We start from the raw sequence: 12,114 nt of genomic DNA on the forward strand, positions 1-12,114 counted from the left end.
AGCAAAATTTAATTGTTAGCAACAAAGTATCACTTGAGTAAAAAAGGAATTCCAAACACGGTGAATCTACAGAGGAAAAAAAAAATTAAAACTAAAGACACTGTCCAGTGTTATCACTCAGTATACTGTGCAACGCTATTAATCATTGAAATAACCATATTAAGAGCACTATAGAAAGCTGCTTGTTAGTATTGAGGAACAATTACACCTCCCAAAAAAAAAAAATCAAAACTGAATCAGAATATTCTGAAGTTTTGAACCAGACAAGTTGAAAACCCCTTTTGCTGCAGCTGAACCAAACTGGAAGAGGAAACGTGCTATTCCCACTTGAGATAATCTCAATTTAGGAAATTAAATGCACCTCCTGTTTGTGAAACAAAGGAGTTACACACGTATCAAAGTCTTCTGTTTGTGTTGCCAGTGAAACTCTTTGAAGCTTTACTATACATTAAACTGCTTCACAAAAATGCCTACAAAGGAAAAGAGTATTTTTCCATGATACATTAACTTTTTTTTTTTTTTAAATATGATTAAATGCATGCAGGGGTCATCTATAAAAGATATGTCAAAAATGGTGGAGAGATGCAGAGCTGTTAGTGAGAAAAGGTATACCCTGGGTCACCTACATTTAACTTCCAGGACTTCAGTAGGGGACTGAAGCGCAGGGAAACAGCAGCGCTTACATTTCTGACTGATCAACAGCGCATGACACCAGAAGCTAATAAGTAATTAGTTTCCAATTAAACTGTTTACATCCTTTCTGAAGCAAAACAACTGCAATATTTTTTCTTGTTTTAGCAGAAATAACCATTAACAGGATATACTAGGAGGCACTGTAGTTAACATTGCACGTTTAATTCAGTGACAGACTTGAATGCTAGATTTTAAAACAAGGAAACAACAGAAAAAAAACGACCACGAAACAAAACACTCACAAGGCATCATACATATGTGATTTAAGCTGCTATGGTCTGATTGCAAAGCTCATTAGCTACAGAGGTCAAAACATACTACGGTTTCCACACTGTATGTTAACAAAATTAGGCAGTTATATTTTTAGGTTCCTGGGCTAACTTGCACCCACGTATAAATCCAGTGTGTCCAGAGAAGGGCAATGAAGCTGGTGAGGGGTCTAGAGCACAAGTCTTATGAGGAGCAGCCGAGGGAACTGGGGCTGTTCAGCCTGGAGAAAAGGAGGCTGAGGGGAGACTTCATCGCTCTCTACACCTACCTGAAAGGAGGCTGTAGTGAGGTGGGGGTCGGTCTCTTCTCCCAAGTAACAGGTGATAAGACAAGAGGAAATGGCCTCAAGTTGCACCAGGGCAGGTTTAGACTGGATATCAGGAAACATTTTTACACTGAAAGGGTTATTAAGCGTTGGAACAGGCTGCCCAGGGAAGTGGTTGAGGCACCATCACTGAAGGTATTTAAGAGACAGGTAGACACAGTGCTTAGAGATACTGTTTAGTGATGGTTTTTGTCAGAGTTAGGCTGATGGTTGGACTGGATGATCCGAAAGGTCCCTTCCAACCTAAGGAACTCTATGATTCTATGACATCTGCAATGAGTTTTGAGTCAAAACACAAAATATCTGAGTAAGTGATACTTGAATTGAATACCCTGTTACAATAGCAAGGTTAGCCACCCTAGAGCCTAGTCAGATGTGCTGAAAGGCAGGCTGAGCTGCAGGGAGAGCAATTGCACGTCTTACCATTCACTGAGTGATGCACAGTGGTAGCGATATTCACACACACACCCCCCAAGAGCACTTGCTTTTACTGGATTATAATTCCCTCTAGATTGGTAGGGCACCACAGACCATTACATTTAGCACATTCCCTTGCAAATAAAAGATTCAACGTGGCAACACTTAGCCAGCTGCCCGCCAGATTCCTTCCCTGAGCTATCCCAGTGCATAACTAACTACTAGTACTCAAAGTGATAAATAACAGCCATAGGTTCATAAACTACACAGATTTATTTCTGCTTCCACACCATTCTGCAACTCAGGCAGGGAAGCAATTGCTCTCGTGCAAATAGTCGCTTAGAAAAAGGTCTTCCCAAAGGACTCTTAGCACTTTCCAATTAATTGTTCCATCCCAAGTCCCTTACAGTCAAATTCCCCTCGAGCCAAACAGTGGGCCATGGCTACACTATTATTTCTTTCCTCCTGCGCCGTTTCTTGACAGAAAGCACAACAGAGTTCTTATGCCTTCGGTATACCTGAATAGGAACACCCTAAATCCTGACCAAGTTTACTGTCCACTTGCCTAAGTAGACTTATGCCTTGGCTAGTGATGGCCACAAACCTTTTAATGTAGAACGACTGTTTTCTAAACTTACAATTTCCTCCTGCATCAGATTTCACAGCATTTTTGTTTTAAAGCTTTCTCTTCCTCTGTCTATATGTATATATATATATATACACACAAATCAAAGTAGATACCACCAATTCACCACACCCCTCTCCATATGAACTTTCTTCAAATAGGACAGACACTTAGACAAAGTTGCCATGATCACAAGTCACCAGAAAAAAGTGGTTTTTTCTTGTTATGAAATATGACTCTCCGTAAGCCCTACATTCATTTCTTGGGAGCAAAGGTTATGACTAGAACTAGATGGCAGTGATGAGAAGTAAGTAGTAAAGTTTTAACTAAAATATCAGTTTGAATAACCGAAAAAGCTTTTTCAACAAAATCCCAAACCTAACATCTGTGTGCTTGCCTAAATAAAAGTACTTATTCTGTTACTAAAGTTAAATGCATCTTTTAATTTGTTTCCAAATAAACAGCATTTTCATTTTTTAAATGAGAGACTTCTCAGCCTGCGATTTCTCTGATACTGCAAAAAGCATTTCAACAAAATTGAATTTTTTTTCATACAAAAAAAAGAACCAAACAAAACACCCTGCATCTAGTTAGATCAACAGTTTTCACCACTAGATCATACCCTGAAGAGTTATAAAGTTTCAGGGACAAAAGTCATCTCCTGGTTCTTTGCCTGCACGTTGTTTAGGTCAGTGAGGTCCTACTCCATTGCCAAGACTCATATGAGCCATAGTAACACAGGCAACAGACAGTGATGACAATATATACCTTCCCAAGCAGAAAACGGTAGGTGTGAAATAAGGAGATGTGCTAGCCTGCAGTGGAGGTGGATGACCTCCCACTCACAACCCATAAGTCCATCAGATCATGCTGCCTACACCGAGAGCAGCAGAATAGCTCCACCACGGTGCTGACATCCCGTTCCTACACCTCAGGCGAAGTGCAGAACAGCAACGGCATCTCCTTCAGGAGGTGATGATCCAACACTAGAGCAGTAACGCGTTCAGCCTCAGAAGAGCAGCGTGATTGGCCATACTGAGCTCACCAGTGCTCAGCTCATGCAGTGGGCTGAGGAGCTACCTCACCTTCTCCACAGCAGTCTGTCGAAAGCATTTAGCAGTGGGGAACCAAGTGCTGATCACATTCCTCAGCAGCCAACGTGTACCAACCAAATGACATTACACTGCTGGGAGCCACCGCGATGTTGGACCACCATCAGCTAGCAAGAGGAGCTTCAGAAGCACCTGCTGCCACGTGAGGTGCCACCACCACCCAGGCCATCATCTTCACTAGCAGAAGGGTATATTTCCACCACCTGTTAACTACCACATTTTTGGTTTCACCAAGTGGTACCTAACCGTAGAAAAGGCCCTGAGGTTTTACTCCAAGGTATAATGGTAAAAGTAGGTTATTACCCATCAATAACATTCACAAGTGCCCTCCACTCAGGATCTGGTATTATCCTTTCAATCACCTTAGTTACCCCACTCTTAATTTTTATTTAAAGTGCCCCACATTGGTCAGATTGAGGTCCTTAAGGAAAAGCAAAGGCTGAACTGCACCTCCCTAAGATACTAACAGCCAAATGCTGAGGCTTCATGCTGGAGGAGTTCAATGCAAATATAATGCAAGTCTTCCTCCTCTTTGTTTCTTCTCAGAAGAACAGAAAATGGCTGTTTAAGAAACTGCACATTCAAATGCAATAATTTTCAGCTTCGGCAGACTTGATTTGAAACAGATACAGTTTCAATTCAAAACTATTTTGCTTCTTATTATCACTGATGGACTTCTTTTGGGAACAAACTTGCTCCTTAAGGAGCTGTCAGAACCATTTTGAACCTTCATCTCCTCTCCTCCTCAGCAAACAACAGTTCTGAATGGTTCTGAAGCACTTAACTCCAGACCTTTGAGATCACCTGAGAGTGACATAACCACTCCCGTATTAGCTCATTTGACACCTCTTCTCTCCTTTTTCCTTTTTTTTTTTTTTTAAATAATTGTTCAGAAGGCTCAGATTTGCCCTGATTTAAGCTACAATGTGCACAAAATGGAATTCCTCTTTCCAAACAGCCCTAGTTAACTCCTGCTCAAAGTTTTGGATTGAAATCCAAATACATTACATAAATGCACAGACTTACAGACACACACCACCACCACCCCCATTTTAAAGCAGATTTGGTTAAGAAGTACATTAGTACCCAAAAAGCCGTTTCCTTCTTAGCTTAGTTACGCAACTTAATGTACTTTCAGTGAGGTTTGTGAAGATAAGCATCCCAAAAACCCCCGAAAGCAGCATTTTTTTTTTTTAATTCATTGGGTACCTGTATAAAAGAAACTCTGCAACCTTGGAATTCTCTACAATGTAGAGAATTTTTGCAAAACTCTGAGGGGGGAAAAAAAAAAATCAAAAATCGTTATCTGCATCTATGCAATAAGGAAGAATGATGATATGAATCAGTATTTTTCATGCTGCTGCTTGAAAGGTTTTACTATCAGACTCATCCCATTATATCTCAAAGATACGAAGCAGTTAATTTTTTCCTCCAATTCATTTTTTTTGAAGAGCAATTTAAAAAAATCCTAGAAATTAGCTGCCAAAACCTTCATATTTCCTTAATTTTGCAGTATTATCCAGATAAAATTGCATAGCTGCAGGCAGATGATGACATACAAGAGATAAAACACAGGGTCAAATATGCTTTTTCATTAAACTTCCACCACCATTTTCTACTGAAGAGTAGAGACTGCGGAGACTGTGTCTAATTAATAAAGTCCTGGTCTGGCGCTATTCAGTATTTTTACAAATAATGTTGGCAGCTACAAAAGCTCTGAAGAGAAGTGAGATGTAGTAGAGGATGAGCAATTCAGCACAAATCTCAACATAATTCTACATCAGAAAAGAGCAAATGCAATCCTCAAACATATAGAAAGGAATTAGGAAGCAAGAATACAATTTCCCCCCCCCCCCCCCAGTAAGGTATTAGCTACACAGATGCAGGATTAACTGAGAGTTCCAATAACTCATTTATTTTGAAGGACATGGAAAATTTAGAGATGTTGCTGAGAATTACAATACTCTCTCAAGGTTATATGAAAACTCAGCATTGAGAATAAGGAGCTCACTCTGTTTAGCAGATGAAAGGCGGTGAAGGTGGTGGCCGGGTGACTTGACTATGACATGTAAAAAAAAAAAAAAATTAAAAAAAAAATCACCTCAGGCAGAAATTGCAATGTCCTTGGGGCTTTTTATTCGAGCACAGAAAAGCACAAAAAAGAACTTCCAGTTGGAATTTAAAACCAGACACATTGAAATCTGAGAATAGGTACAGATTTTTTTAATCACAGAGGGAGTTAACTACTAAAATTAATTGCCAAGGAGATAGTAGAGTCTACCTTTTGTTATCTTCACATTCAGACTGGATGCCTTTTCCGAAGATGCCCACAAGACAAAGGCAAACCGTAGGGTTCAGCACAGAGCTAATAGGAGATTTATATTCCAGCTCTGACTCCCGAGGTCAGACTATACAAACCATAAGCACTTTTTTTACCCTTAAACCCCATGAATTTGTTCATCCAGCCAAAAGCAAGTCTGAATGGTGAAGCTGTAAGCACTTTGGATCAGATTTATCTTCCCCAACATCAAGTCGTCTAAAAGTTTGTTGTCCAACCTAAACAAGCCAGAAGTTCCTCACAGTGGAGGCAGTTCCAGAAGTGACCTCTTGTAGTCTGACTGTCTGTCTCTCCATCCCGCTCCCTCCGTTAGGTAAGAAGGAAGCCCCAAAGGCTGTGTGCTTAACATCTGGGTGGCAGAAGGGCAGCAAGATGAATCCAAACTTTCATGAAGTATGTAACACTATGAAAAACAAAAGCACGAATCGGATAGTCAGATGGCTGGGAACGAAATCTCAGCCTGGCTTAAGTCAAGGGGAGGTTTGCCTTTGACTTCAGTGACTCTAGCAGTTTTGTCCCTATTATGAATTACTTGTATGGTAGTCGTACCTACTAGTCACTTAGTCAATGCCTGGGATGCAAAAGGGCTGGGTATTCCTTGGAGGAATTCCCAGAAAGGCAGACCCCTGCTCCAGGGTGTTTGGAGTTTAAAACAAGAACCAGCAGAGAGATACATGGGAGCATTGGGGAGCAAAGGGAAATGACCGGACGGTATTTGTCAAAACCGATTGCTGATGTGTTAGACACAGTGTTCATCAAACAGCACCAGCGTTACTGCAAAGAAACGCTCCATGAAAAGAACCGAAGGGAAAATGACGAGATTCCTCATAGAGGTGTACAGAATGTCTCTCCCAAACGTGCGTGGTGAATTCGTCTTACAAGGTATTAACCGTTAAAGCAAAAATACTTCACCATCATGCACCCTGAATGTCTTTTTCAATGACATTTAAATATTTAACATGTGTAGCAGAGCACAGTTGAACTGAAGTGCTTCCTTACTAAGAAAATTCACAGCAGTAATCTATAATAATGTTGCAAAGTGAGAGCTCATGTTCTGATGGGCTATTACCACAGCACAGATTTCCAGCTTTACCACTAAGTAATACTTTTTTTTTTTTTTAACTACTCCCCCTCCAAAAAAAAAAAAAAATAAATCCAACAAGAGAAGCCGTGATTCCCCCCCTTGCTGCTTCTTGCCTTAAAGAACTCATTTCTACATGAGCTCATAAAGCTAAATGCAAAATTTTAAATATGCATTTACATATGTAAAAATAGCTAGTGAATAAGTGTTTTCTCTTCTAAAATAATCCCATAAATTTATTTGCTACTAGAGTTGTCTCTGAATACAAGCCAAAGAAATATTTTGGAAAGTCTAGACAGCTGTGCATGATGCAGTTTTCCAGAAATTTACTCCAAACACTTGGGAGAGAAAAGCCTAGTAATTGGAAAAAGAGGACAGAGCCACCAAAGAACAAGAAATTAAGGGACTAAAGTGACACAACAGCAAAAATGGACAGATAACACACATGCATCAACAATTACATGTGATTTAAAACTATCTGAGAAGCATGTCTTATGTGATAAGGGCTACCAAGATGATTAGGGGGCTGGAACACCTCTCTTAAGAAAGACTGAGGGATTTGGGTCTTTTTAGTCTGGAAAAAAGACGGCTGAGGGGGGATCTTATCAATGCTTATAAATACTTAAAGGGTGGGTGTCAGGAGGATGGGGCCAGGCTCTTTTCAGTGGTGCCCAGGGACAGGACAAGAGGTAATGGGCACAAATTCGAACATAGGAAGTTCCAGCAAAACATGAGGAGGAATTTCTTTACCTTGAGGGTGGCAGAGCACTGGAACAGGCTGCCCAGAGAGGTGGTGGAGTTTCCGTCTCTGGAGACATTCAAAACCCACCTGGAAGCGTTCCTGTGCAACCTGCTGTGGGTGACCCTGCTCTGGCAGGGGGGTTGGACTAGATGATCTCCAGAGGTCCCTTCCAACCCTATGATTCTAAGATTATTAGAGATAATTTTAAAGGACAGATACAGGCCATTACAAGTTTGAAAAAGAACATACTAGATGATAACTTCCTTGGACCAAAAAGAGGCAAGTGAAGCAAGGTCTAAAACCTGAAAATTATTCTTTTCTGTTAACAGTCACAGCACGTCTGGCTTTGAGGGCACATTTCTGCATCCATGCAGGGAGGGCTCCTTTAATTCTAGCCCCTGAGCTTTGGGATAGAGCTACACCTGAAGGAAAAAAAAAAGTGGAAAAAAAAAAACACAAAGAAAAGGAAGACAAAAAACCCCCGACATGCACCAAAAAAAAAAAAAAAAATCCACATTCTTTTTCTTTGAGTCCTTTCAGGCTACAAATGTATTTTGTATTTCCAAAGAATGACAAGTTGACATGGAGCAGGTGATCTCTCCTCTCACCGTTTGAGAGGCAGAAAAAAATTCAGACAATGCAGTAAACAATGTTGAAATACTAACAAGCCAGAGATTAGAAAAAAATACCTTCTAATCGGTGTTTAGCAAAACCTGCTATAATAGAAATGAAAAGAGGATGAAATTTAATTCATACCTCCAGTACTAGTGGTCTTCATAGTGCCCACTGACATTTTCATCTCAATAGTAACTTGGAAGAACAATTGCATTTTAGGTTTCTATTAGCAGTTTGATGGAGGCAGGCAAGTAATAAGGACAGGACTAAAGTTTCAAGCTTCACTATAGACTAGTCTAAAACACAGTTTTAATTAATGGAAAATGAGACAAAGCTATAACTTGGTAGTATGACTTCTATGAAGAATACTCTGTCCTATCAACAATTAATTTTTTTAATAAATATGGGTGTTGATGTGACTACAGAAAACAGTCTTTTCAGTATATTTTCCATTTAATCAGAGCCACTAGTACAGAGATTCACAGCTGGGCAATAACCCTAAATATTTGTAAGCATCCACCCCATTTTCTTTCACGGAAAGCATCATGCACCTGACAGCATACGCTGCCCTTAAGGCAAGCCTTACATATTTAATATATGCAGGTATACATTTTATACAGGTAGTTGAAACCTAGAAACAAGGCTACTTTGTGGCTTTAAGACTTTTCATCCTGAAATATCAATTGAAAACTCTTTGAAATCCAAATCTCTTTGAAATCCATCCACGATGAACTGCAAAAGCTGCATCCAGCTCCTTGTTTAACCAAGGAGAGGTACGTAACCCTAAACTTGTCACACTAAACATTAAACTCAAGTCCCTTTGACCAACTCATCCAGCACTTGATGGAATACGGAAGCCTCATCTATCAGATTAAGGCAGGAAAATACAGAAGGGAAAGTGAAAAGGAAACACCGATCCATTCCATCAAAATATTTCATTTCATACATTCACTCTTGTGGAACGGGCTATGAATGTTGAAATTACTTCACTGTCTGACACAGAGATGTCACTAAATTACCAGCTAACAAGCAGGGAAGTCGGTCTCTCTCGGCTCTACCACGTGTCTGGCCCTTGGTTAGCCGTGGGATCAACCAAGACTGCAGCCATAATAAAGGCACAGTTTTGTGCTGAATTACTGAGGCTTTTTCTCTCCCACTGCCACCTCTCCCCCCCTCAGAAAAAAAAGGATGGAAAAAGCAACATTTTAGGCTCCCATGCTTAGAGTTTTATGGTAGAGCTACCAGTTTAAAAGAAAAAAAAAAATAAGTGACTTTTCTAAATACCACTTTCAAGTACTTGCCAATAGATAGGAAAGCCACACTGAGTTCACCACTTCCCACACACCCTCGGAAAAAAGCATTCCAGGAGCTCAGTTACCACCTCAGTTACATTTCCACAGCTGAGCTACTAACATTGTAGAACTGAAGAAAGAGCATTGTTTAAAACCTTATTTACCCAAACGTGGCTGAGAAGCTTCTGCTGCCTTTCAGGACACGATCAGCAGAAGCAGCACATTTTATACAGCCAAGGCACGTCGCAGAGAGAAGCACCATTCATGGCCAGGCAGTTCCTAGCCATGAATGTTCCTGCACACGGACTATTTCTGACCACACGGGAAGTGATATGAAGCTAGACAAATACACGGTAATAAAAATGCAAAATTTTCTCCCAAGCTAAGCACAAGCCGCAGCCCTGAAAAGACTGCCTGGGCTGCTGCACACACGTCTCACCCACCAAACCCTGACTGCTCTGGCACTTACCCAGCTACGAGCAAATCCCAGAAGCAGCACTCTCCTTGGGGTATCCCCACTTCTTCTCTCACAGGGAAATGGGTCCTTACTGCTCCAGTACTAATAAAGCAGCACAACCTTCTTAAAAAACCCAGGAGCCCAGCACTAAAAATTAAGCAGCCTCAACAACCTTCCCTGCGAGAGGCAGCAACACTTACAACCCACTGCATTAGTGTAAACCCATTTGCACCTGCAATAGGAGCCAATGCTCCGGAGTGCGACCCCCTGCCATTGCAGCATCGCTTCAGCGTGGGAAAGCTGAAGTCCATCAGAGGAGCAGAGCAGGCAGCTGGGAGTTAGTTTGCCTCATATTTTTTTACTGCAACCATGGCAGGATTGTTTATTTATTTGTTTTAACCTCCCTGGAACAGCAAAACCCTCCAGAATAAACATAACAGACCCTGAGACAAAGCACACCCTTAATCACAGCTCCTGTGCTGTCAGCCGGCCTATAATGAGCTGGCCCAGCCTTGAGGGATGCACAGCTGAACCAGAGAGGCTGCCTAAAGCTTTCAAAAGCAGCTGCTTCTTACTTTCCATAGTACCAGGAACATACAGATCAAAGCAGGAGTCACCAGCTTTGGTGTGAAAACTAAGGCAGGGAAATAGCTCCTTGAATATTGCTTAAGATCAATCTATAGGTTTTTAATCAGGACCCACATGGTTTCTTGGCTGTAACCACAGGACATCCTATACTGTGTTTGCGTGGCAACATTTTGGTAGCAGGGGTGGCTTCTGTGAGAAGCTGCTAGAAGGTTCCCCTGTGTCTGAGAGAGCTGCTGGCTGATACTAAGCCCGTCAGCCTCTGATAACATATTTCAGAAGAGGGGGGGAAACCAACCTGCAGTGGAGAGACAGGAGTGAGAATATGTGAAAGAAACAGCCCTGTAGACACCAAGGTCAGTGAAGAAGGAGAGCGAGGAGGTTTTCCAGGTGCCAGGGCAGAGATACCCCCGTAGCCCATGGTGAAGACCATGGCGAGGCAGGCTATTCCCCTGCAGCCCATGGAGGTCCACACTGGGGCAGATGTCCACTTGCAGCTCGTGGAGGACCCCATGCCAGAACAGGTGGATGCCCAAAGGAGGCTGTGACCCCATGGAGATCCTGCACTGAAGCAGGTTCCTGGCAGGAACTGTGGCCCTGCGGAGAGAGAGGAGCCCACGCTGAGGCATGTTGGTTGGCAGGACTTGTGACCCTGTGGGGGGCCCATGCTGGAGCTGTCTGTTCATGAAGGACTGCACCCCATGGAAGGGACTCACGCTGGAGCAGTTCATGAAGAACTGCAGCCTGATGGAAGGATCACGTCGGAGAAGTGTACGGAGGACTGTCTCCCATAGGAGGGACCCCACACTGGAGCAGGGGAAGAGTGTGAGGAGTCCTCCCCGTGAGGACGAAGGAGCTGCAGAGACAACGTGTGATGAACTGATCACAACCCCTATTCCCGGTTCCCTTGTGCCACTCATGGGGAGGAGGTAGAGAAATCGGGAGCGAAGTTGAGCCCAGGAAGAAGGGAGGGGTGGGGGAAAGGTATTTTAAGATTTGATTTTACTGTCTCATTACCCTACTCTGATTTGATTGGCAATAAATTAAATTCATTTTCCCCAAGTGAAGTCTGTTTTACCATGACGGTAATTGCCGAGTGATCTCCCTGTCCTTATCTCAACCCACGAGCCTTCTGTTATATTTTCTCTCCCCCATCCAGCTGAGGAGGGGAGTGATAGAGCATCTCGCTGGGCACCTGGCAGCCAGCCAGGGCCAACCCACCACACAGACTTACCTCCTTTTCCTTCTCCTATGCAGCCTCTTTATTTCTCACCTGGTCTTGTTGTTACGCCAAGCCCATAAAAAAGGACTGTCATACATTACTACTCTTTTCCACACAATATTACTAAAGCTCTGTGATTAAGGACTTTCCTTTTCACATACTTTTTTTCAGAACTGCGTTAAGGACCGATCAGGCAATCGGTAGCGGGCAGTGAGGAATGGGGAAGGGAAGATCAATAGGTAAAGGCAGTAATCCCTTTTTCTGGTGAAACAGCAGTGGGAATAACGTCTATGACTGCAGGCTTAATTATCCCTGTGGCCTCATGGTGGGATTTCAGGGA

At 42.2% G+C, this 12,114-nt stretch overlaps 1 protein-coding gene across 10 annotated transcripts in view; it reads right to left on the reverse strand.

The window, feature by feature from the left end:
- BICD1 (BICD cargo adaptor 1) overlaps window positions 1-12,114 on the reverse strand; it is a 184,976-nt gene that overhangs the window by 153,307 nt on the left and 19,555 nt on the right. Inside the window, exon 2 of one of the 10 annotated variants that reach the window (XM_074583155.1) lies at window positions 4,155-6,183. The exons of the other annotated variants lie outside the window; for them this stretch is intronic. Coding sequence (XP_074439256.1) covers window positions 6,019-6,183 — 165 coding nt within the window. The 3' untranslated portion in view covers window positions 4,155-6,018. Of the gene's footprint in view, window positions 1-4,154; window positions 6,184-12,114 lie in introns of those variants that run through there. 10 annotated transcript variants of the gene reach the window in all.

The sequence above is a fragment of the Larus michahellis genome, chromosome 1, assembly GCF_964199755.1.
Source record: "Larus michahellis chromosome 1, bLarMic1.1, whole genome shotgun sequence".
Taxonomy (NCBI): domain Eukaryota; kingdom Metazoa; phylum Chordata; class Aves; order Charadriiformes; family Laridae; genus Larus; species Larus michahellis.